At 40.4% G+C, this 27,548-nt stretch overlaps 1 protein-coding gene across 1 annotated transcript in view; it reads right to left on the bottom strand.

Moving 5' to 3' along the window:
* POLA1 (DNA polymerase alpha 1, catalytic subunit) overlaps window positions 1–27,548 on the bottom strand; it is a 230,972-nt gene that overhangs the window by 123,933 nt on the left and 79,491 nt on the right. The window contains exons 27-32 of the mRNA XM_054165862.1: window positions 15,644–15,676; window positions 13,747–13,839; window positions 9,744–9,949; window positions 7,331–7,463; window positions 5,327–5,458; window positions 3,099–3,273 (exon numbers count right to left, since the gene is read on the bottom strand). Of these exons, the coding sequence (XP_054021837.1) occupies window positions 3,099–3,273; window positions 5,327–5,458; window positions 7,331–7,463; window positions 9,744–9,949; window positions 13,747–13,839; window positions 15,644–15,676 (772 nt within the window). The remainder of the gene's footprint in view (window positions 1–3,098; window positions 3,274–5,326; window positions 5,459–7,330; window positions 7,464–9,743; window positions 9,950–13,746; window positions 13,840–15,643; window positions 15,677–27,548) is intronic.

Below are 27,548 nucleotides of genomic sequence, written 5' to 3'. Positions count from 1 at the left end.
TCCATAGTGAATAAATATGGTATTCTCTGCAATTTTTAGGTGTGGTTATTTGCTTTTGTTCTTCAGCATCTAAAATCACTTAAAATAACTTGCATTGAGCACAGACAGAACAAAGAACTTTTCACCATTTTGATATGTGCCTAGCTTCCCTAAACAGAGCTCAGTTTTATCTACTTGGACTTAATGGTGACATTCATCTTATAAAGAGGTTGTTAGATATGAAACCAAGATCTTTCTCCTACAACCATTCTCTCTATACAGACACAAACTCTATGTAACAATAAATCAGAACAGGCAAAGGAAGATGCAACGAGAATGCAACTAAGTTTTGGTCCACAGATATGACACTTAGATACCCTCCAGAACATTAGCTTTCTTCTTCAGAACAGAAAAAAATACTCCTTTGCAACAAGACAATGACAGGATGAAAATACTAAGCAAAAAAAGCCCAACTTAGAAACACAGAGTAAACACTTTTCATTTTTGCTTGTTTTAGCAAGCTTGGCTTAAGTATCTTGTACACTTTTCTATCTTGCAAACTAGTTTCAATTTCTTTGAAACAAACCCACTTGACTACCCCTCCAGTGGTATTTAAGAAAAACCCTTTAAGATTACTTCAGCTTGTAACAATTTATGCATGACTCTGATTAAATGCTGCATAGAAAGACTTGAGTAGAGCCAAAGTTTTGAAAAAGACCTTACTTTACCCCCATGCTCCATCTAAGCATTCCTAAAGACAGCAAAGCTGGAGAAGGAGATGCCATTTTTACAGCACAGCAAGGTCAACATTTCACATCTAAGATTGTAATAGATACATACATACAGGTTTTCAGACTGACAATTGTGGACTATTAATAAACTCTCAGCTGCATGATGCTATTATAGTCCATAAAGGAAATTTTCATCTTGAACATACTATAGTGCAAAAAGCAGCAGAGGCATTTGCAAACAGTAGGTGCTATCAAGTGGCACACAGTTCTTAAGATATGGGCACTTAATTTATGTGCCTGAAGGGAGTCAGTCCTTACTGAAAATTGTGAATAAGGAACAGCTCTGAGTTTGAGCTCAACTCTACAAGACTAACAATCTTTGCCAGATAAAATAAATTACCTTCAGAAATCTTTCCTGTCTTCTACCTAAACGAAGTACGAGTTACTGCCTATTTTAAACTGCTTCAGTCTAACCAAGAGTGCTTGACCTTTTCAGTCATGCATACCACATAGTCCACTCTGACATCAAGGGAAAGTTGTATACCAAGGCCCTGCCACATAAACAAAATTACATGTATGGTCAGCCTGCATGTGTAAAGCAGGGCTGACACCTCCTCAGAGTACCAGAGCTGTTGAGGACACACTGCAACATTGAATGCCTCTAAGAAGATATCCTTGCAGCCTCCCAGAAGAAAACAAACAAAACCCACCAAAATTCCCATCCTTTTAATTTTTTTAAATGGACAACTTGGAAATAGAGATGGAAAAAGCTGCATGTTATAGATTGCCTTGAGAAATTAATATCTTCTATGGCTTCTATGCTTCTTAAGAAGCAACAAGACAGCAACGTAATTGCACATTTAAGTGCAAACTGGGAGCTTACCAAGACTAGAACCCTGTTAGTAAGGAAGCTACAGAGATGCAGTCTCCCGGGTGAACAGTCCTGAAGGCAACACAGTGTCAGTTGGTTTTAAGTGACCCAAACCTGGATCTTGACCATTACCTAAAAAAAGAATGCTAAGGACTGACCTTTTGAGTATTCCATAATTCTGAACAAAATTATTTCTGCCAGTCTGAACTTACTGTTCGATGCTATGCTCAGGTCTACAGGAAATTATTAAACTGACACATTGCAACCCTCTGAAAAAAAGTATCTGTTGCTGAATCAGTTTTAGGGAGGAAACAACACTAAAACAATGACACAACACAGCACCATATTTTCCTGAAAAAGAGACCAGATAAAGTGTTAATTTTCTTAACACCTCTCCTTCTTTCTAGGAAGCCTAGGGAGTAGACAGTCAGTTGGGCTGAAAAATCTTTAATTCTATTTCCTTTGGCATTAGGAGGAAAAAACACTCTAAAAAGAACAATTCCCCATTGCTTAGTTGAATAAAAACTGGTGATTCTGTGGGTCACCAGCATTACTCATTTTTAATGCCACTTGGTTTTTTTGGTCACTTCATTTCTTCATTTGGAGCAGGCAAGTTTTATGTTTCTATTATCCACCACATCACTTCTAGCAAACAGAAGTCTTCACTTATACTCTACTATTACAAGAAAGATATGGGTGTGCTGAAACGTGTCCAGAGAAGGGCCATGAGGATGATCAGAGGGCTGGAGCACCTCTCCTGGGAGGACAGGCTGAGAGAGTTGGGGTTATTCAGTTTGGAGAAGAGAGGCTCTGAGAAGACCTTATTGTGGCCTTCCAGTACCTGAAGAGGGCCTACAAGAAAGCTGGGGAAGGAGTTTTTAGGGCGTTAGGTAGTGACAGGACTAAGGAGAATGGATGCAAGCTAGAGCAAGGGAGATTTAAATTAGATGTTAGGAAGAAGTTCTTCCCCATGAGAGTGTGAGACACTGGAACAGGTTGCCCATGGAGGTGGTGGAAGCCCCATCCCTGGAGGTTTTTAAGGTCATGCTGGATGTGGCTCTGGGCAATCTCATCTAGTGTGAAGTGTCCCTGCCCGTGGCAGGGGGGTTGGATCTAGATGATTCTTGGGCTCCCTTCCAACCCTGATAATTCTGTGATTCTGTATCCTTTCATGATAACTATGACTGAGGAGATGTTAGAGATGCTAGCGCTTCGCTCTGGACAAATGCTAGTTCTGGATGCTCCAGAATTATTTTAGTAACTAGAAATCTCTAGTAGTGTCATTTATGAACAGTAAATGTCTGCAATGCTGAACAAAGATTATAAGATTAAGGTCATGTTAACAAGCACCTTCTGAAAAGTAGAAGTCATAAGAAATACACTTACAAGCTGCTTTCCACAAACTGCTCACTGTGGAAAAACCAGTTTGGGGAAGCACTTCTGTTAAGAAGTAAACATTTTAAGTTCTCACTTTGTTTCCTGTAATTCTTTAAACCAACTGAACTTAGAATACTTACCTAACCATGTTGCAATGAGAATAGAATCAATTCCCTCTATGGGCTCACATATTCTAGCAACTACTGGATGTATTTGCTGTGACAAGTAGTACTGAGTATCAACAGTAAGATTGCTTTGCTTTTGCAACTGCTCCGGGGCATACGCTCGCTGAGTGGCACTGAGATCTGATCCATCCTGAGACAGAGATACAAAACAGAGAGGAAAAAGGGAGGGGGGAAAAAAGTGAAACCCACATTCAGTATGTACGAAGGATTAGGTTTCAAATGTTATGCATTATTTCAACACAAAATGGTTACAGAGTCACTCTCTTTTGGTTGATTTATTCCGCATCCGATACAAACCCAGCAGTAGTGAAATAAAAATTGCATTGCTGATGCTGGCATCGACTAGCAAGTTCAAGAATGCAAATCCAGCTTGTATTATTGCAGCCTACACGTGCAAATCAGTAAGAGTAGACAGAGTAAACAGTCCCATCTGTCAGTTCTGAAATGCACAATGAAAACACATTGTAACCATCAGCCCAGTTAAAAATATGCGGAGGGCATGCATTTTGGATTCACTCTGTACTAAAGCAGCATTATCATTTTGCACAACAAGCACATTTTAACTTGTGGATATCCAAAACTATATCTGTTTTGCTGGGGGGGTTATATTCTTTGATTCTACAAAGAACCAAAATAGAATGAGTGGTCAGAGATTGGACCCTCATTTGTTGGCAGGAAATAAATGACAGAGGCAATAGTAGAGATTAATACTACTACTACCAATAATAAGAATAGTAAGAGCGTACTCTGAAATATTTGGAATTACTGAAACAAGCACATGCTGACATCTCAAGCCAAGGGAGGAACATCACTCCAAGAGGTCAGAGCATACATTACGTTCTCCTCCACCTTGAAAGCGGAAGATTAGGAGAAAATAATTCAATTTGGGAAGGCAATAATGGAATTGAAAACGGGATTCATGGAGGACTGAAGTATTAGCTGTAAGAAGGTGGCACTCTCCTGAATAAACGTGGCTCAGTCTGCAGAACTGCATTCCCAACTGCGCTAGGGAATTTTGTTTCCAGTGTGTGTCAAAAAAAGTCTTAGAGCAGAACTTGCAGCGGTATTTTAGCAATCATTCAATAAGGGAAGTATGAGGCAGGGAATAACACAGCATATTTTTTTGCTAAGTACAGTGCCTTTTTTTGCCTTAATCACAGCAAAATTAAATGAATGCTAATATTATTAACATGTGACACTTCAATTTTTCAGTTAAGATGAGCGACTGGCTTCAATAGGGTCAGCAACCACGGACTGAAAACCCATCACTAATAAAGACAGACTGCAAGCCATTGCTCCCTCCTACTCCTTTCAAACAACTTAGTATTCAGAACAAAATTAATTTAGGACTATTCAGCTCATCCAGCTGCTTTGCAAAAATAATTACAATGCAATTCCTTCAGCTCCCTTCTTTCAACAAGTACATTCTTCTCTTGTATTGTGCCATTGCTCAGCCATGCCCATTGCCCAGCTCTCCTAAGTCTTGGCAGCTTCATCACAAAAGACTAGGAACTCTCAATTAAACAGAATATACTGTCTTTCAGCTTTTAATGATGAAGGAGCTGAAACAGTGGTCTGCTGTAGAAGTCACATTGCTGAGTCCATCAGTTTTGTGTAAGAGAACCTTTGGTCCATCCAATCACACCTACACTTCTTTTTTAATAGAAAATCCAAAGTGGAATTCTTATTTGTGAGGCAACAAAAAAATTATTTATAGGATAAACATCTGAAAACAGGAAGTTTCTCAAATTCCAAAGTCCATCCAACAGAGGTACTGCCAGATGCCACGACTACGAATTGAAAAGACAGAGGTTGATACTAGAAATAACAATAACAATATTTAATATCTCTATCAATCAGTTTTCCAAGAATGAGAGGTTCATTATCACCAGAATTTTATCATCCTGAACATGAAGACTGGATACCATGCTTAAAAATAAGTTCAGTTCCAAATGGAAATTAACTCAGGGAAATTTTATCAGTCACTCTACGGAAATAGATGAGCTGAGCTGATCACAATGGCCCTTTCTGGCTCTGTAAAACTAAATTTAGTATAGAAAATTGACTATTTTAAGCTGTAACATAATATCACTCCAAATGCCAAGACTTTTTTTCCAGGAGCTGGTTGTCTTTTGCCATCTCTCAAAACAACACCCAGTGTTTAGGTATAAAGACATTTTTACCTGACAAATGATATACGACACTGTGTCTCCTGCCTTCACCTTTCGGCCTCCCTGCGAGTTTATCCACATGGCAACATGCACATGTGGCAAGATTTTCTTGTCAGGATAATCCTGGGGATCTTTTGTCAATGCCTAAGAGATCAAAGGAGGAAACAGAAACATAAATATGAGAAAAGTATTTTGCTGGAGTGATGGACAACTTAGAAATTTGAAAGGCAAGATTATGTAGTAGCTATTGTCTTCCATCTACTACTCACAACACAGGAAAAATAAGATGAAAAGATTGTAGCAAAGGTATTTTCCAGTTCTAGGTACCAGTCCTTCATATTTTGTTAATAGCAACATTTTTAAGGCAAGAGGATCCCTTTATAATTACTGTCTGAAAAATGCATTATATTAAAAGCACAACAGTTCAAACCGTTTCAGATGCTGTGCAATTGTTTTAAAATTAAATGAAATTGCAGATGAAAACATTAAGCAAAAGACAAAAATACAGCCAGAGATTACCCTTTTACCCCTGCATCAGGTCAGGCCAAGAAGTAAACACAAATAGCAAGTAGTTAAGTCTATTTAACAAGTTCTGTAGCAAGAAGATACTACTGGATTTCAACATATCTTATGCATGGATATTCCATGTGTTTCATATTAATGATATTCCACAAGGAATTTTTCCTTTACATATAAAGCTACATTTCAATAGTTACCATCATCCCAGTCCTTCAAAATAACATTTGACTTAGTAATGAAATGATTGATTTTATTTCAAAGTAGTAAAACTGAGGAACATTCACAGCATTTGGAGCTGACAATATTATATAAGTACTTTTTACTTGGACCTTAAGAACATTTGCATCACTTTTTCACTGTGAGGGTGACAGAGCACTAGAACAGGCTGCCCAGTAAGGTTGTGGAGTCTCCTCTGGAGACATTCCAAAACTGCCTGGATGCATTTTTGGGTGATCTACTTGAGGTGATTCTGCTCTGGCAGGCGAGTTGGACTGGATGATCTTTTGAAGCCCCTTCCAACCCCTAACATTCTGTGATTCTGTGATAAAAGCCACTGATTTCTTTACCACTCATACGACAACCTGAACACATTTCTTGATTTGTTCAGACAGTCTTACAGAGCAGACAGATCACAGAATCATAGAATGGTTTGGGTTAGAAAGGACCTCCAAAGGTCATTAAGTCCAATTGCCACTGCAGTGAGCAGGGACAGTCTCCTCTAGATCAGGCTGCCCAGAGCTGTATCGAGCCACACCTTGAGTATCTCCAGGGCTGGGGCCTCAACCACCTCCCTGGGCAACCTGTTCCAGTGTCTGGCTAGAAAAAGAAAGAGGAGTTTGGATGCAGCAAATTTGGGAAGCCTCTTCTCTTAGAAGCATGAGAGGGGAGTGTAATATCCAATTCATTAGTGAAACACTCCCCACAGGGGGAAGGAGGGGCTATGGAGGTTTAGAAGACAGGTTTCACAGATGAGTCATAAAAGTAAACCAAACCCATCACGATGTTTGCTAAAACATCTGTAGATAAAGCAGAAAATTTTACTTCTTGCTGCAGGCAAGTCTTGAATGAGATCTCAAAATGACTATTAGCATTCTTCTATAGAGTGTTGAAGGGAAATAAACCAATAATAATGTTTTCACATGGGTTTTCCAGAAAAGAGAACGTCTGATTCTCTTCCATTGTGTTGTTCAATTGATGTATTTTGAACCTGAAATCTAAAATAACAATTCTGGAGAAAATTTCTCCTGAAGCTTCTCCAAGTGCAGAATCAGTGGGGAAGGCAGCAGGCCGGGGAAAGACACAAAGTTATTATTCTGAAGAAGCAAGACTGGCCTCCCAAAGGTATTTCTTCTCATACTGTAAGACTTTTACAGTATGATCCATGCTATGCAGTATCTAATAACACTCCAGATATTTCCTGGAATCATAAGGATTAAAAAGATTTTTATCAGCAGTCAATTTTTGTCTGAGAAAGGAAGAAGCTAAGACACCACTTACCTTATTTATTTCAAACTGATTTACTGGTATCTGGCCATTGATCACATTCTCTCCAATTTCTATAAGCTTCCTTTGAATATTTTCCACAATTATATCTCGGGGCTGATCAGAAAGAATCTGACTAATTATATAGCTGTCAAAACAGACCAGAAATGAAATAAAAACTTAAGACACTCAAAGCAAAACTATTACAATAAATACAACCCTCTCTTCTGGTGCCCTCAACAAAAGAAAGACAAGGACCTGATGGAGCAGGTCCAGAGGAGGGCCACAAAGCTGATCAGGGGTCTGGAACACCTCTCCAATGAGGTTTCTTACCCAGCAGACTTAATGTATTTTTCAGTAAACAAAAATTCATCTGTTCTTGAGGGGTTTTTATGGGCACTGAGCATCTTCTGTCCTGTAAAGGGAATGTACATGGGGCTTGTTCATGTTGTTTGTGCCATTTAATGGTAAGACTTATCTGTTTGTTTGTTTACTGAAACATATGAGGTTTGGACAGGCTGATGAAACTGGGGAGAAGGCTCCAGGAAGACCGAAGAGCAGCCATCCAGTACCTGAAGAAGGCTGTAGAGGAACTGTTTCCCAAATACCTGGAGTGATAGGACAAGGGGCAATGGTTTGAAATGAGAGAAGAGGAGATTTAGATTGGATGTTGTAACAAGTTCTTCACCATGAGGGCAGTGGAACACTGGAACAGGTTGCCCAGGGAGGTAGTTGAAGCCCCATCCCTGGAGATCTTCAAAGTCAAGCTGGATGAGTCTCTAAGCTGGCTGATCTAGTGGACGATGTCCCTGCTGACTGCAGGGGGGTTAGGACTAGATGACTTTTCGAGGTCCCTTCCAACCCAAACCATTCTATAATTCCCCTAGATTATCTGTAAAATAATCTGAGGATGAAGGTCTAATGCAAAATGTATAGAAATTAGCCAAGATATTTCATGCTGGACTTTATTCATTTATTTTACTAAAAGCAAATTATTACCACTGATTCTAATGTTAAGCTGCGAAATGGAACTGCTCGGTGCAACTGGTTTCTTTTTTCTGCTCCCATTTCATTTTACCATTAATTATTCCATAGCAGGTATCTTAGGATGGGGAGGTGGGGGAGCAGAGAACATAGCAAGTAAGCAAAGTCTTGCCTATTTCTGTAAAATGTGGTTGGACGATCTGCCAGCTGCAGAAGAGTTAGTCACTAAAGAACACTCTCAAACATTTGTATAGCTTTAATTACTAATACATTCTTAACTTGGAAAAATTTGCTTCTATTATGATGCATCTTTTCTTAGAAAATGCAAGTCTTAAGAACAGTAAGCAAGTGTGTGGTGTATTTTTACTGGTTTTTTAAAAAGTATTCATTTTTTGATGCATTTGGACCACAAATTTCTTTAAGTCAGGTTTTCAAGAGGCAGTATGCAATGTAAGTTGAGTCAGCCCTCAGATGACCACCTATCTACCCATGATAATTATTTTTCTACAATGCTAAATATATTAGTTCTACTGAATGGAAGTATGAAAATACCCTGTGCAACAATTAATAAAGCATCAATCCAGTATCTGTCGAAATAAAGTATCAGAAGAGTCTAATTTAAAAAAATAGAAGAGAAATAGTCTTAGAGAGGTTAGTCTCCCCAGGGAGACCTAGAGCAGCCTTCCAGTGAAGCCTACAAGAAGGCTGCAGAGAGACTGTTTCCAAAAGCCTGCAGTTACAGGACAAGGGGTGATGGTTTGAAACGAGAGGAGATTTAGATTGGATGTTAGGAACAAGTTCTTTACTATAAGGGCGCTGGAATACTGCAACAGGTTGTCCAGCGAGGTAGTTGAGGCCTCATCCCTGGAGGTATTCAAAGTGAGGCTCGACAAGGCTCTGAGCAACCTGATCTTGTGCAGGATGTCCCTGCTGACTGCAGGAGAGTGGGACTAGATGATCTTTGGAGGTCCCTTCCAATCCAAGCCATCCTATAATCATCTCCGCAAGCTGCACCCAGTGCACTTCCAGCTCTGTTAGAGGAAGCTGAAAGGACTGGCCACCAGGTCCTTTAACCATGTTTGAAAACAACCTCACCTAACAACTGTGACTCCAAACACTGATAGCACCTTCTATTTTCACAAGATTTCAGCTTTCACAAGATTTCAGTGGTTGATTAAACTGCATATATAAAACTACAACAACTCAAATGTACAGCTTCCACTGAAGATGCAAAAGCAGACAGTGAATTTAGAGACATTTGGACTTGCACAAGTAGAACCTGTTACCAATGCCAAAATGTAGTGTTTAGAGTTTAGAGACTCTAATATTAATGTTAGTTACCAGTCGGCACTCTTCAGGAAAACAGCCATGTGATATCAAACACTTAAGAAGCATGTACTTTTCAAAACAGGGTGAAGAGGACAATGCCTCAAAAGAAACTCACTTTCCAGTCTCCTTTGCAAGATCACACCAGTCTCTTCGGACAATATCCAATCCTTTCAGCTCTTGCTTAGTTATGTACTTCCCATCTCCAGTTGGTTCAACAGTCAGAGCAGCATATTTCTTCTTCTTTAACAGTAGCAAAGACTTAAAGACTCCATCAATATCAATTTCCAGCAATTTATAGAGCTTGTTCACTTCACTTTTGATCTGCAAATACAGCAACATTAAAGCCAAACACAAGAATTATAGATAAATTTAACTTCCATCTAGAAGTGTATCAATTCTGGAGTTATAAACCAAGTAACTTTACACACTGTGTGTTTGCATACACATTTTAATGACCCAGTGAGTATTGTTAATCATGAAATTAAGTACACAGTAGTAAATATGAACTACTATTACAATTAAGGTTCACCCATTGCTTTCTGCAGGACTTACAGCTTGGTATACCTGACTCCCTAACGAAGTTAAGCAGAGCAGAAAACCACAGCACTGAATGTGACCTTGTAGATAACTGACTCCAATCTGTTTTACCAGGGCAGCTACTCCATCTAGTTTCTCACATAAATTAAAGAAACAACAGATTTCAGAGTAGGGATGCACTTAAGAGATTGTCACTTAGAATATGAAAATTGCTTTATAGAAAACTTCCCTTGTCAAGGTGCCCCATGCCCAAATCTGGGAGGGGAGAGAGAACTATGACTGTAGACCAGAATTCTGTGTCTGTATGTACAGGACAAATCTGCACAAATAGGCAAGTGTTTATTTATACCCTTTTCCCTACAACATGCCTACTGGATTTCTTTGAGAGGCTAGTTGAAAGGCAGCAGTGCCTCTTGACTAAACTCATCTGCTCAAGGACTCATGCAACCTGGCCTTGCACACCCCTAGGGAGAAGGAATCCACAACCTCCTCGGGCAACCTATTCCAGAGTCTCACTACCCTCCTACTTAAGAACTTCTTCCTAAGATCCAGTCAAAACCTACTCTCCCACAGCTTAAAACCATTCCCCCTTGTCCTACTGCTAGACACCCTAATGGAAAGTACCTCTCCAGCCTTCCCTTAGGATCCCTTCAGGTACCGGAAGGCAGCTCTAAGGTCCCCTTGGAGTTTTCTCCAGGCTAAACAATCCCAGCTCCCTCAGCCTATTCTCACAGCAGAGGTGTTCCAGCCCTTGGATCATCTTTGTGGCCTTCCTCTGCACTTACTCCAGCAGCTCTGCGTCCTTGTAGTGAGGGGCCCAAAACTGAACACAACTCTCAAGATGTGGCCTCAGCAGTGCTCAGCACAGGGGGATGATCACCTCCCTGTTCCTGCTGGCCACGGTGTTTCAAATCCAAGCCAGGATGCCATTGTCTTTCCAAGCCACCCAGACACACTGCTGACTTATGTTCAGTCAACTATCAACCAATACTCCCAGGGCCCTCTCCAAGTTGCAGCTTTCCAACCACAAACCCCCAAATCTGTTGTGATCCAATTGGAGTACAAAACACTAACTGCTCTTACAGGATGTGCCTGCATTAAACCTGTGCCTTCCACACACTTTCACAATAAACCAAAACCATAATGATTGCAAAGTAAATATCCCTCATCTCTGAACATGGAATTTTGTGAATGAAGTTATTATTGCAACAGAACAGTGAGAGTGTTCCTCATCAACAGATACAGTTCTCTACCCTGAGTGTTTTTTTAAAAAACATGAATTATGCAAAATGAAGAAAACCTAAATGATAGAAATCCTCACAAAAGATGCAGCTATCACTTTTGTGAGGAATAAACAAACAAGAAACATTGAAGGAGGAAACAAAAGAACCACTTCTTTACGCCACAGAACGAATACTGAAAGCCACAACTTCCATAATTGTGATGCTAGGTTTGACTGTGTGCTTATTTACAGGCATAAATTTATTCACTTTTGAAATGAAGCACACAATATGAAAACTGAAATCAAAACCCAACAACTGATACAGGATACAGAAGCACACAGCATAAAAAAAAGTCTGAGAATCATTAAGCAGGTGACAAGTTCACAAACTTACCTATTCCATCAGTAAACCTGAATCAAAGTTAGAAGTATTTAACCCGTGACAATGATCCTGTTGGACTACAAAATTTATCAAATTTATTTTTAAACTCTTCCTCTATAACATTTAACCAGCAAATGGGGAGTACAGGATCAAGGATCAAACTAGAATGAATCAGAGAATTACCTGCTTGGAAAAAACCTTAAGATCGAGTCCAACCGTAACAAAACATCTCCCTGTATACAACTGTTAGACCATTCCCTAAGCACCTCATCCAAATGTCTTTTAAACACCTCCAGGGATAGTGACTCCATCATCACCCTGGGCAGTGCCTGGTGACTCTTTCAATGAACAAATTCTTCCTAATATCTGAACTAAACCTCCCCTGGGGCAACTTAAGGCCATTTACTCTCACCCTATCATTTGTTGTCTGTGAGAAGAGGCCATCCCCCACCTCACTACAGCCTCCTTTCAGGTAGTTGTAGAGGGTGATGAGGTCTCTCCTCAGTTTCCTCTTCTCCAGGCTGAACAACCTCAGCTCCCTCAGTCTCTCCTCATAGGACTGGTGTTCAATACCCTTCACCAGCCTCATCGCCTATCTCTGGACACACTCCAGCAACTCAATGTCCTTCCCATTTTCAGGGGCCCAAAACTGAACACAGTACTCAAGGTGCGGCCTCACCAGTGCTGAGTACAGGGATATGATCACTTCCCTGGTCCTGCGGGCCACACTATTCCTGATACAGGCCAGGATTGTGTTTGCCTTCTTGGCCAGCATACTGCTAGGCTTATGCTCAGTTGGGCTAGAGTAAGATTAAGTTTTCTTATAAATTACTCTATAAAGACATGAAATAATACAGTCTTGTGCATGGCAAACAAAAAAAAGAGACTGCTTTACTCCATGCTACCAGCCCTTCTGCTACTCATTAGACATCAAGGTACTATTCCTTTTACGATGCTCTTGAGATGCATCAGCTCCTCAAAGTACCAAATCAGCATTAAGGCAGAAGCATTCTAAAACAAAAACCCAAAGGGAAAAAAAAAACCCAACCAATCACACCAATAAAAAAACCAACCCCCAAACTCAATCCAACCACCCCAGAATTGTTCTTGTCTTACAATTACATGATATTATTTAATGCTATACTGAAATCCTCTCTACATTTTGGGGTTTTTAGAGCTTCCATAACTCACATTTTATTCACAACTTCTTCCATCTTTCAAACACATTTTTTCTTACTCCTTTCCTTTAAAATCTTCTCAAAAATTTCTCTCTTCTCCTCCACAATTTGAGAGAGTCACAAAACTATCAACTGGCAAGTGGCAATATGGAAATCAAATGGATTTCTTCCATACCGAGTAGAACTTGGAAAGCAACATTTGAATTTACCACTGGAAAACTGATGGCACATAGAATGTAATACATACTACCTGACTGAACAAAACTAAACTGACAGACATTTATCATGCCAATACAAAAACCAGCAAAACCAGAATTATGCTCACACTGTAACCGAGATGAACATAGAGGAATTGTACATTTTGGCTTAACAAATACTCAGTCTCCTGGTAACTTAGGATTAGTCAAAAAAAAGCTCATTATACAATGAAATATTCCACAGAAATTAAATTATTTCACAGACATTAAATGAAATCTCATTTCATCACTTTTTAAAATGCACACAGTAGCTACACCTGAAGAGAGTATACTCAGAGCTTTTACTATTCCATAGCTTCCATATGTTGTCAGGTTCTTCCTTGTGGCCTGTTCTCTGCTTATGCCAGAGAGTCCTTCCTTAATACCATCTCCACCACTCAGTGTTGTGACAGAGACATAGAATCATAGAATGGTTTGGGTTGGAAGGGACCTCCAAAGGTCATCTAGTCCAAGCCCCTGCAGTCAGCAGAGAAATCCTCCACTAAAGCAGGTTGCTCAGAGCCTGCCATGTACAAAAGTTTTACAAAGAAAAAATTCCTTACCTTGTTCCCTAGCTTGAAGACCTCATCCAAATTGGTGCTGTTAGTGTTTATCATAATAGAATCTGTGTCTCCATAAATCACTTCGAGGTTCATCTGAAATTTCAATGCAAACAAATTGCTTTGAAAAACAAAACAGTCCCAACTCCATCTTTTTTAAGTCTCAGCTGATTTTCAAGAGCCCAAAATATCATTATCTGTGTATTATCCCTTAAATGCTAAAAGGCAGAAAAATATCAAGTAAGTTTTTACTGAGAAGTCTGTAGATTTCATTTAAAGAGAATAGTGAAACTCAAACTACTGATTTGTTAAAGAAAAAAAATACATCAACCATTGTTCACTTCTGTACGTAAGGAGTTAAAATTTTACTCAATTTAACTTTTACTGAATGAATGCTAGAAAAATGAGTCAGTGAACAAGTCCAAAAACTCCAATCAAAAATAACTCTGCTAGGACATAAGAAAACCACTTAGAGTCAAAGACTGCTGGGTAAGTTCAGATTATTCAGATAAGGCATCTGGCCAATATGCTTGATAGAGAATACCACAGTTGGGTGTTCTATCCTGTTTGTAGTCATCACAATACTATTAAAGAAAAGAAAACAAAGTCATTCTGGATTAACAAAACCCCTAAATACTCCATTTCAAACAAATCCAATGAAAGTACTAGCTAGTGTATATAGTACCTGAGAATACCACAGGACTCTAGAGATCAGGCTGCTCTTCTTACACTTCTTCAGTTTATGCTTGTGGCTTCCTACTTCCATGTTCCTATTCCTATGCTTCCTTTTGCTGTAACCTAATTACCTGTGTTAGTTCTCCACTGTAGCAGATCTCTCAGGATCTAGCTACTGTGACCTACAGTATCCCCAGGTTGCACTAATGAACAACCACACCTAGAGATGAACACAAATTGCCTACTAACACATGTCTCTGACACCCTGCCCTTCTTAGCATCTCTCACTCTGGTCCTCATAGCAATTCAAATGCCCTGCTTAGAAAAATTGTGTTCACACATCAGTCAGACTGCCAGAATCATAGAATGGTTTGGGTTGGAAGGGACCTCGAAGTTCATCCAGTTCAACCCCACTGCAGTCAGCAGGGACACCCTCCATTAGATCAGGTTGCTCAGAGCCTTGTCGAGCCGCACCTTGAAGATCTTCAGGGATGGAGCCTCTACTACCACCCTGGGCAACCTGTTGCAGTATTCCACCACCCTCATGGTCAAGAACCTGTTCCTAGCATCCAATATAAACCTTCTCTTCTCTAATTTCAAACCACTGCCCCTCATACTATCACTACAATAATACCCTAGGATAACAGCAAACTCTAGACAAGCAGAACCACATAAAGCTTGAGGTGCATATGAAAGACATGGCAAGGAAAAAGGTGGAAATAAAAATTGTTAACACCAGTCACCAAGAAGATGGTTCAGATGCATTCCATTACACATTATCAGCTTGGAAAAAAAAAGGGAAAGCTGATGTCTTAAGTGGGGGAAAATCAATGCAGCTGTAAAAAACTGCAGCATAGCTATGTCCATGTTAAATTCCATATAGTCAGAAACTCACCCTGTGACAGAGTTTAAAGCATGCCAAAAAAAATAAACCAGAATAAAACACCAGAACACATGGTGTAACAGGTCTATGAGTAAACTCTAATTAGCACTGTTGCTAATTTGCTTGAAACAGTCACACATAGGCTTCAAGCAGGGGCCAGATCATATCTGTGCTAGGGAAAGAAAAAACCAGCTATAATCCATTAGGAAGGATTACATTTGTAAAGCAGGCATCCTAAGAAGTGATTTCAGGTCTGTTTGGGTTACAGTTCTCTTTGAATAAAAAAATGACACCAGGTGTGCTCTTTAAGGGTTGTTGTTTAAAGAAAATTCTCAGCATTACCTTTTGCACCATCTCCTTGGTATGCATCAAAATCTGAAATAAAAAAAAAAAATCAATAAATTAAATAAAATCAGAGATTAGTGTATGATATAATTACCAGCTAACACATGCAAACACATCCATTAGGGTTGCTAACTCCAAATGCTCTCACCTTTCAAAACAAAGCAAACCACCTCTCCCCTGGCAACACACAGTTACCTCAATACTCCTATTACATGAGTAAATTCTCATCTGACCTTGTATCAATGCTATTATTAACTCCCCTAAAACAAGATTAAAACAAATCTCAAAATTGCATGTGCTCACACACGGTCTACCTCAGGAGAAAAAAAAAGAACACTGAACCAAATGCTCAAATAAAACCTAATCAGGAAGTGCCAGAATTAAACCTCTTCTAGTAATTTAGGCCAGTCAATTTCATATCCCTCACTTGTTTCTTGATGTCATTAGGGTTTTTCCCCCCCAAAAGGTCCTGTCTTATTCTGGACAGCCTGGATGGTGCCCACTTTAACAAGAACAGTGGAACATCTCCCTTGTGATGAAAGGCTGAGGAAGCTGGGGCTCTTTAACACAGAGACAAGGAGACTGAGGGGTGACCTCATTCATGTTTATAAAGCTGCAAAGAGTGAGCTTCAGGAAGACAGAGCCAGGCTCTGCTCAGGGATGTCCAATGATAGGACAAGGGACAATGGGTGCAAGCTGGAGCAGAGGAGATTCCATGTGAACATAAGGAATAACTTTTTCTTTGTGAGGGTGCCAGAGCCCTGGAACAGGCTGCCCAGAGAGGTTGTGGAGTCTCCTTCTCTGGAGACATTCCCAACCTGCCTGTGCATTCCACCCTAGGTGATCCTGCTCTGGCAGGAGGGGCTGGACTCCAAGATCTCTGGAGGTCACTTCTAACCCCTAACACTGTGTAATTCTGTAACAAATTTTTTAAAATGGGATATGGAAATGAAGAGGGTATATGTAAAGGAAAAGAAGGCCTACCATCTTTCCCCCTGATAACCACAGAACCATAGAATTGACAAGGTTGGAAGGGACCTCCAGGATCATCTAATTCCAACCCCCCTGCCATGGGCAGGGAAACCTCACACTACATCAGGTTGCTCAGAGCCACAATCAGCCTGGCCTTAAAAACCTCCAGGGATGGGGCTTCTACCACCTCCCTGGGCAACCTGTTCCAGTGTCTCATCACCCTCGTGGTGAAGAACTTCTTCCTAACATCCAATCTGAATCTACCTATTTCTACTTTTGCTCCATTCCCCCTAGCCCCCTTCAGATACTGGAAGGCCATACTAAGGTCTCCTTGGAGCCTTCTTTTCTCCAGAGTGAACAGCTCCAACTCTCTCAATCTGTCTTCATAGCAGAGGTGCTCCAGCCTGGCATTTCCTACTGAGTTGTCCAAAATAACACTATCTTTTAATAATTAAAATGCTAACCTTCCCCACCCCTCTTCAATAGGGCTTTTTAAAATAGGATTCATCCATAGCACAAATTTTGCTTGGCTGTGCAGAGACCATTTCTCAACTGTCTCCAGGGACAGTAGTGATGTAGGTAATAACAAGAGGGTCACAGACAAGTTAGCTTCATCAAGTGACTGGCATATGCTACTGCTACCCATTCTGACAGGAGATCACTTGTAAGTGCCAACAGCTCCAAAACAGAAGCTTATAAAGGCTTGCAAAATTCATTAATAAGGCAGTTGGTAGTTATCTGATTTCACAGCAACACCTGCATATTTATCTTCTCATTACCAGTTGCATGATGGAATTTTTTTTATATATTTTTTTTCCAAGCACATTTCAAAAATCTGCCAACTTCAAGTGTAAGGGGGGGGGGGGGGGGGGGGGGGGGGGGGGGGAGGAATAAAATAAACTTTGCAGTTAATTTTTCCCTTAACAAAGTACAGCTGTTGAAAATAATTGTTCAAGATCTTACCCTGTAATGTCAACTGCAGCAGAACAAAGAGTATTTAATTAGCAAATCTATCCAGTAATTCAACACCTATTATATAAAATGCCTTCGTGATTTTATTCAGGATAATTTGCTAAGAGGGTTATTACTGACATTCAGATGAAATTTAAAATTCCTACGCAAGTCGAGTCATAATAGCAGTAATGATCCCCCCAATCAGGAGATACTGTGTCACACAAGGTTCTTTTGCAATGCAGCAGGCGATTTCCTGACTTCTTAATTCCTGGGCTCAGCTCAGTGAGAGCCCTTCATGCCAATATTTCAGTCAGCAATACATCCTTAATGGGACTCTATTAAAATACCTAGAATAAAAATGACTTTTTTTGGTGTGGGTTTGTTTTCGGTTTGTGGGGTATTTTTCCCCCCCAGTTATAAAGAATGACAGCTCTGCTATCATATCAATCATTAGCAGTTTCTCACAAATGCACAGCAAAGGAAGGGAGGTTTATGGTGAGGCTGGGAAGACAAGAAAAGGAGAATAGGAAAATTGTTACTCGGTAGTTTCCTTTTGCAAACAGTATTGCGCTGCTCATGAGAGCTGGATTGTCTCCTATTGCAGGCAATCCAAGTAGGAAGAATTAATTGCCTGGCAACCCATCTGTACAGCCCTGCTCCCTCCCCCCCCAGCAAACATATACTTCTAAAAAACCTGTGCACTTCTCAGCACAGGGAACAGCTGTGAAATTCTATTTTAACTTTTTTTTTCCCTTTTCTTATAAAAGCAAGACTAGCAACACACATTCTCTTGCCCATGAACTCTGAGTCAATACAAACTGAAAGACTGTAATTGCGGGCAAGCAATCAAAGGGCAAAAATTCCCTGTCCTGATTCTACTCCAACTCAGTAATTAATTAAAGATGTGATTTAAGAAAGGGAATGATTAAAAATAAATGAATATACAAAGAACAGCTTTACTATTCTCTGTTGCATCAACTACTTTTAAAGATTCCTTATTTTAAAAACTACTGAAGAGCACCCTCTGAGGGAAGGATGCTTACGTGAAAACAGAAACACCCCAGTTGAAAAACAAAGGGCCAGGAGACCAATTTCTTCTGGAGGCATACAAATTTTCTGTAGATTCCTAGGATTGTAGATGTGCAAGAACAGAAAAAAGAATTTAAGACCAGAGTGAAAAGATGGGGGGCCAGGGGTGTGTGGAATTTAATGTCTCTATCAGAATCACAGAATCATTAAGGTTGGAAAAGACCTTGAAGATCATCAAGTCTAACCATAAACCATTTTCCTCTTCTCCTCCCCCTGAAAAGAAAAGGTGTTGACCAAATGTCTCCCCTCCTATTGCCTTTGCACAAGTTGAAAAACTAACACTCAGAGCCTTGGCAAAAACTGTCATTTTGAAGAGCATATTTCATTATCTAGTGTAGACCTGATACTGTTTTCTCCCTTGGCTGTTTACTTTTGCAGTTACCTAGTAAGAACATTCTGCCATCAGCTTTTGTAACTGATATCCCTTCCTATGACACAGAGGAAGCAATGTGCAGAAAGAACACCGTTCTAGTATGTTACACCACTCATGAATCTACACAAGAAGTACTTTGGAACCTCTGTATTTTTGCAACCTATTCTTTAGCTTTTCTAGTATTTTGTGAGAAGAGGCCTCTTACACCAATAAACCACAGCCATAGGATGCTACAACAAATATTCTAGTAAGGACAATGTTCCAAAATGTTTCCTTAGCTGGACAAAAGACTCAAAATCCTCACAATCTCTACAGACTGGGGGAGGAGGTGATAGAAAGCAGCCCTGTGGAAAAGGACTTGGTGGCACTGACAGACAAGAACCTGGACATGAGCAGGCAGTGTGAGCTTGCAGCCCAGAAGGCCAAACACATCCTGGGCTGCACCAAAAGATGCATTGCCAGCAGATCCAGAGAGGTGATTCTGCCATTCTGCTCTGGCGAGACGTCATCTGGAGTACTGTGCCCAGGCCTGGAGCCCTCAATACAGGAAGAACATAGACCTGATGGAGTGGGTCCAGAGGAGGGCCATGAGGAGGGCTGGAGCAGCTCTGCTGCAAGGACAGGCTGAGGGAGCTGAGGTTGTTCAGCCTGGAGAAGAGAAGGCTCTGCAGTGACTTAATAGCAGCTTTCCAGTACCTGAAGGGAGCCTTCAAGAAGGCTGCAGAGGGACTGTTTACAAAGGTCTGCAGTGATAAGACAAGGGGCAATGGTTTGGGATGAGAAGAGGAGATTTAGATTGGATTTTAGGAACAAATTCTGCACCATGAGGGTGGTGGAACACTGCAACAGGTTGTCCAGCGATGTAGTTGAGGCCCCATCCCTGGAGATATTCAAGGTCAAGCTGGACAAGTCACTGAGCAACCTGATCTATTGGAGGATGTCCCTCCTGCAGGGGGGTTGAACTAGATGACCTTTGGAGGCCACTTCCAACCCAAACCATTCTGACTGTGATTATTTTGGTATTAGGATGAAACTGAAAACAATTAAATGCACTCCTGCAGCTTTGGACAAAGTTTTAAAAGCCATCCCAGAACTTCTCTGTGTTGGAAATTTATTTAAAATCTTGGAAATGAAGACACTGCATGCTCAACAACAAAGTAACTGACTCAATCCTGACCTCACTTCATGTTCCCAGAAGCAGCAAGAATACAATGCCCACGTGGATAACTAACCGTGTGAAAGGCATCCCTATGGCATGGGCATCTCCTAACCCTCCAGAGTCAAAAATGTTCTTTGCAGAGAAAGCAAATGGCAGAAATAGTGACAATTCCTAAGAGAGGCACTGGAGCTCACAGCCCACCCACCAAATTATTTTCTTTCTCATCAACTCATTCAAAACTGAAAACCTCAAACAAGTGAAGGAACAGAGAAATTTTTTTCCCTGTCTTACTCCATGAAAAATAATGAGCTCCACAATACCTAAAGCCCCTGAAGAACAAAACCATTTCAGCTCATTAACTCTTAGGAATATTTTTTATTTAAATCCATTAAATAAATCTATGCTTGATGAACCTTTTGTGCTTAACTACAAGATGCAAAGGTAGCTTTGCTTAGTAAGAAAACCTTTTGTGCATTTCAAGTAGACTGCAACTACATCAAATGCTGACTGTACCACAAGCCACAGGTAAAACCACTTCTAAGAAGCAAAAATATGACAAGCATCATTTACTATTTCCTAATAAATCCAAAACATCTGTTAAGTTATTCAGTATTTAAATGCATACTGACAAGTATATCCTCCTTAGAGGAAACAGAAGCCTTTGTTTCAGAGAAATGAACAAACATTTTGACAGGAAAGCTTTATTTTCCTCTGTTTCCCAATCTGAACTGGTTTTAACACATTCACGAAGAGACAGTCTTTCACTAGAGAAAACTAAAAAAGAATAACTATAAAAATAGTAAATAATTTTAAATAATTACTTATAAACCAAGGTTTTCTGTTTGGTGAGAGAAGTTAGAAGCCACCGAGCCACAGGATATAGCTGGTTGGAACTAGACCTCAAAGACCATCCAGTCCAACCTTTGACATAGCACTGAAGGGTCAACACTAAACCATGTCCCTAAGCACCAGGACCACACGTTGCTTGAACACCCCCATGGATGGTGACTCCTCCACTGCCCTGGGCAGAACATTCCAATATTTGACAAGAAAGATTTCCTAATATCCAGCCTGAACCTTCCCTGGTGCAGCTTGGAACCATTTCCTCTGGTCCTGTTGCTTGTGACGAAAGACAAAAGGCTGCATCCTCCTTGCTCCAACCTCCCTTCAGGTAGTCAGAGAGAGCAATGAGGTCTCCCCTCAGTCTCCTCTTCTCCAGACTGAATACCCCCAGCTCCCTCAGATGCTACTCACAGGCCAGGTGCTTCAAGCCCTTCTCCAGCCTCATTGCCCTTCTCCGGACATATTCTATCCCCTCAATATCCTTCCTGTACTGAGTGGTCCAGAATTAATACAGTACTCAAGGTGTGGCCTCAGCAGTGCTGAGCACAGGTGGAAAATCACCTCCCTGTTCCTGTTGACCACAGTGTTTCTAATCCAAGCCAGGATGCCACTGGCTTTCTTGGCCACCTAGGCACACCATTTTCCACAGCAGGATTAAGTTGAACTACAGTTATAGAAATTATCTTCCAAATAAGTATGTATGTCTTATCTTGAAGCAACAGGAATGTAAGTACTCTCTCATCTCCCAGACAGCCATGTAACTAGAAGTCCTGGAGAAATCAGAGAGTAGGTCTCAGAATCTACAGTGAAGACAACCTGTTCATATCGCACCACTCCTATACTGAAAAACCTCTTCCTAAGATCCAGTCTAACCTGCTCTCCTTCAGCTTAAAACCATTCCCCCTTGTCCTATTGCTAGACACCCTTATGTAAAGTCCCTCTCCAGCCTTCCTTTAGGATCCCTTCAGGTATTGAAAGGCAGCTCTAAGGTGCCCTCGGAGTTTTCTCTTCTCCAGGCTGAACACCCCCAACTCCCTCAGCCTACCCTCATAGCAGGGGTGCTGCAGGCCTTGGATCATTTTTGTGGCCCTCCTCTAGACTCGATCCAGCTGCTCTATGTCCTTCTTATGATGGGGACACCAGAACTAGATGCAGTATTCAAGGTGAAGTCTGACAAGAGCAAGTTCTTGACAAACCATGGGCAATAGGTATACTGAAGAGAGCAAGGCAACCACTGTTTAGATACAGGTACAGTCACTGAAAATGTTTCTGAAATGTTATAAGAGATGAGAAGACATAAGAGCTTTGTCATTAATAGACTGTGTGAACACTGTGTCCATCAAAAATATCTTTGTGAGTGGTTTGAACTGCTTTAAAACTAAGCTGTTCTTTCATCATGACTAAGTGGTTGTCTATCAAAGCAACATCTATTCACATTCAGAAAAGTATTTTAGCCTCTAATTACCCTCCAAAGAAAGTTCTCCTACCCAATTTCTTCAACATCATGCAAGATTTTCAGAAAGCACATAATTTTGTTTCATTAAATTAGATATATTTAGACAATATGACAGTTGTTTTTATAAAGTTAAACAATCCTCATTCATCCTCTGTGGTTGCCCTGTCAGCGTTGGCAGCAGGGGTTAGGGTTTTACGATCATGGACCTCCCTTTGAGGACCAAGAATTTGGTGGACAAGGCAGGATCCACCTGACTATGAGGGGCAAAATGATCTGTGCCAACAGGTTACTGGGCCTGGCAAGATGTTATTTAAACCAGGACTGACGAAGGCCGGAGTGCATGTCAATCAGGAAGTTGCAAATCATGAAAGGAAAGGGTGGGGCATGATGTAATCATAGAATCACAGATTTGTTAGGGTTGGAAGGGACCTCAAGGATCATCTAGTTCCAACTGCCCTGCCATGGGCAGGGACACCTCACACTAGATCAGGTTGCTTAGAGCCACATCGAGCATGGCCTTAAAAACCTCCAGACAAAGAAGAGAAAAAGGAAAAGAAGAGAAAAAGGAAAAGAAGAGAAAAAGGAAAAGAAGAGAAAAAGGAAAAGAAGAGAAAAAGGAAAAGAAGAGAAAAAGGAAAAGAAGAGAAAAAGGAAAAGAAGAGAAAAAGGAAAAGAAGAGAAAAAGGAAAAGAAGAGAAAAAGGGAAAGAAGAGAAAAAGGGAAAGAAGAGAAAAAGGGAAAGAAGAGAAAAAGGGAAAGAAGAGAAAAAGGGAAAGAAGAGAAAAAGGGAAAGAAGAGAAAAAGGGAAAGAAGAGAAAAAGGGAAAGAAGAGAAAAAGGGAAAGAAGAGAAAAAGGGAAAGAAGAGAAAAAGGGAAAGAAGAGAAAAAGGGAAAGAAGAGAAAAAGGGAAAGAAGAGAAAAAGGGAAAGAAGAGAAAAAGGGAAAGAAGAGAAAAAGGGAAAGAAGAGAAAAAGGGAAAGAAGAGAAAAAGGGAAAGAAGAGAAAAAGGGAAAGAAGAGAAAAAGGGAAAGATGGAGGTCCTCAGGACATAAAAGACCTCCAAAAAGTAACGTAAGCATTTACAAAGCATGTCAGAAATAAAATCTACTGGCATCTATTCACAGATGATTATAAGATTAGTACAGCTAATTTCTGACATACATTTAGATCTCAATGTAGGAATTAAAATATTTAAAATAAAATTTAAAAAAAAGGCAGCTCATTTAAAGTTTTTAGCTATTTTTAAACTAACTACGAAAGAAAATTACTAGTTAACAATCCTAAATTGCTCGTTAAATGGGACTTGCAACTCTAAGTCAGGAATAGGAACTGTAGGATGGGTTGGGGCAACTCCATCTGCCAGAGTTTTCCTCTAAGGATATTCAGGTAAAGAGAGTCCATGCCAGTGAAACTATTGGCTATAAACAGGCACCCGCAATGACATGCATGTTATAGTAGAAACACCGATTAGTACAATGGTTTAGATTGGAAGGGACCTTAGAGATCATCTAATTCCAACAACCCTGACATGCTCCATGACACAGTTGTGTGAGTACTCCAGTTGAGAAAATAACAGAATCACAGAATTGTCAGGGTTGGAAGGGACCTCGAGGATCATTCAGTTCCAACTCTCCTGCCTTGGGTAGGGACACCTCACACTAGATCAGGCTGCCCAGAGTCACATCCAGCCCAGCCTTAAAGACTTCCAGGGAAGAGGCTTCTACCACCTCCCTGGGCAACCTGTTCCAGCGTCTCACCAGCCTCATGGGGAACAACTTCTTCCTAACATCCAATCTAAAAGCTGTGCATCATGCATTAGCAAGTTCCTCAATGGGACCACCTTACAATCAGCCTTCAAGATTTCAGCAATTCATGATCAATTCTTCAATTACCTGAAATTGCCACCTAGGATATTTTTAATACCATTTGTAGCCTGCCTCATACCCAAGGACAGTTGCACTCTTCAAGAACAGAACAAAGTTAGAGGGTTATCAAACCCATTCAATTTCATTTTTGACGACTATGAATCACAGAACATTAGGGGTTGGAAGGGACCTCCAAAGATCATCTAGTTCCACCCCGCTGCCAGATTAGGAGCAGCTAGAGTAGGTCACACAGGAACATATCCAGGTGACTTTTGAATGTCTCCAGAGAAGACAACTCCACAACCTGCCCTGGGCAGCCTGTCCCAGTATTCTGTCACCCTCACAGTGGAGTAGTTTTCTTTTATGTTCACATGGAACCTTCTATGCTCCAGCTTGCACCTGTTACCCATTGTCTCATGTAAAGAAATGAGAGTTTCAGGAGTTACTTTTCTGCATTAGTCTGTCATTAAGCACTCCACGTGCAGCCCACCCATTTCAGTATTTAGAGTTTTGAAATTAATAGCAGTATGGCTTCATTAATAATGAAGCTGTTAAGTTGGCACTGCATAATGCCACAGGATATGGATTTGTTTGTTAATTGTAAAGAATATGGAAATACAAAGAGTGGGAAAACAAATAGAGGGATTTAACCTTTCAACACGAACCCTCTAGGAATCCAATCCAAACACTGACTTTTAGCCACCTATCGGATTAAAGTAGCGGAGTTTTGCCACTCATTCAATCCACATAATTCACCTCAAATGATATTGCTCAACAGGAATACATTTCTATTCTAATGATGGAAAAATCTTAATTACAAATGCAAGTGAAGCATGCTACCTCCATAAATCCATTATTGCAAGAGAGGCATGCTGATTATTTTTTAAATCCTTAATTTGTCATTTAGCCCTACTGTTATCTCATTTGGAAGGAATTCAAAACACATTTGCACAGAACTAGGTTTCTAAAACATTAACAATGTTTATAAATCTCTCCCTTATTTCCTTACAATCTGACAGGATTGATTTTTGGGGGGTTTTGGGGGTTTTTTTGTGGTGGTTTTTTTTTTGGTGTGCTACATACTTTGTAACTCAGTCTTTGACTTTGGAAATTTTTCATTAAGAGTCTTCATCCCACAAATTCTCTTCCCAGAAAGAATATCACAACCTAAAGGTTTTGTTTAATCTAAGAAACACAGCTAACAAGCCTTCCTGCTTCTTATTACAGGAGTCTGAATCATTAATAAAAACGTCAGCTTTCACTCATATGCCAAGGAAGCCTTCCTTCAAAGCTCTCTCTTGCTCCTGCTTTTCAGTTTAAATAGAAGGCAGCAGCACTAATTTACATTATTGTCACACCAGTCATTCAATATCCTCATTAAAATTATATCTGAAATGAGACCTGCAGGGCCCTGAGAGAAGTTTCAGTGCCAACATAATAATCCAGCCACAAGCACTGGTAGCCAGTGGTTTGATTTCATCCACTGCTATTACAGATACAAATGTTGCTAAGCTTCTTTTTAATGCCTTTAGATTACTACAGGTGTCTAAAATAAACAAACCAACCAACCCACCCCTAAAACCACGAGGTAAAGACAGGGATATGTTACAAGAACAGAAAGCCCTGTAGGAATTTTCTGGTATTCCAAGACCTGGTCTGAACATGAAAAAAGATATAAACAGAATCACAGACACCTTGAGGTTTGGAGGGACCTCTGGAGGTCATCTGGTCCTACCCCTCCAAAAAATGGAGGGTCCATAACCTCTCTCTGTGTAACCTGTGCCCCAGCTTGGTAGCTCTCACAACCAAAGAAAGTGTTTTCTGATAGAGTCATCAAATGGGTTGGGTCATCCACTCCAAACCCCCTGCAGTGAGCAGGGGCATCCTCAACTAGATCAGGTTGCTCAGAGCCCTGTGGAGCCTGACCTTGAAGATCTCCAGGGATGGGGCCTCAATGACCTCCCCAGGCAACCTGTTCCAGTGTTTCAGCACCCTCATGGTAAAGAACTTGCTCCTAAACATCCAACCTAACTGACACTGGGCAGCTGCACTTCTAAATTTAAAAACAATAAACCAAACAAGAAAAACACCAATACAAACCCAAACAAAAAAACACCAAAAAAACACCCAAACTACCAACCAAACAAAATCTCAAAACACTACAAACCCAAAAGAAAAGGGGTCACTGAAGCCACCCTTGAGAGTTCATCTACTACCCCATTCCCATAAGGTTATTCAGTTGAACTACATTGAACTGCATGACTACAGTGAATCAGATGCCCCATCCACCTGAACTACCACAATTTTTCCATTTCAGGTCTCCCTTTTCAGGAGCAGTTGCTCTGGTACAATCCATCACATAAGAAAACTGTCACAAAGCTGAAAATATGGTGAATTAAAAGTATTTGAATATTTATTTAAGTATAGAAGATTATCCTTATTTGGTTAAAGTAGAGAAGATTATCCAGTAGAAGAGAAAGGTAATTAACATCTAATTGAAAAGCTTTTCAAATAAGCCTCAGCCCAACCACACTGTATGAGTTCTACACCACAGAAGTTTCTCATTTTCATTCAAAAAGGCACACCTGGCAGACCAACTGAGAAAACAGAACTCGAAGAGGCATTCAGATGAAGCAAAAAACATGTTCCCCACTCTTTTCCATATGTGCTTGTAGTCCTATCAGTGACTAAGTAAAATCTGACTAAATGAGGTACACTCACCCTAAGAGAGGTAATTTAACAGGTTAGGGGAGAAAAGGCACTTAAATTGCCTGGAAGTTGAGCAAGAAGATGACTTACAAAGCAGGTAGCAGACAAACTTTGAGAGTGACTTCTGAAAAGGGTTTGCTGACACTGCTGCTGGTTGAAATTTCAAGATTTAAACCCAAATCATCATGCAGGTAATTATCTAGAATGGCAGCACATCATCTCCATTCTAAGCTGGTCATTTACAGTGAGCCTACTTCCCACCAGTTCACAGAGTCAACATCTCAGGACTGCAACAGTGCACATTCAGTTGTTTTTACTGCAAAGGATGTTGCCTGCTTCCAGAGAACATTTGCTGTCTTACAATATTAAACATTTTTATTGCCATATACCACAAGCATCCTTTTCTCCTAAGGCTTTTCACTGTGCTGCAGAAGACACCATAAGCAACAGCAAGAGCTCATTATAGAGCCACTCAGATGAAT

Source organism: Dryobates pubescens, chromosome 12, assembly GCF_014839835.1.
Source record: "Dryobates pubescens isolate bDryPub1 chromosome 12, bDryPub1.pri, whole genome shotgun sequence".
Taxonomy (NCBI): Eukaryota; Metazoa; Chordata; class Aves; order Piciformes; family Picidae; genus Dryobates; species Dryobates pubescens.
This window is presented reverse-complemented; position numbering and strand designations above follow the sequence as displayed.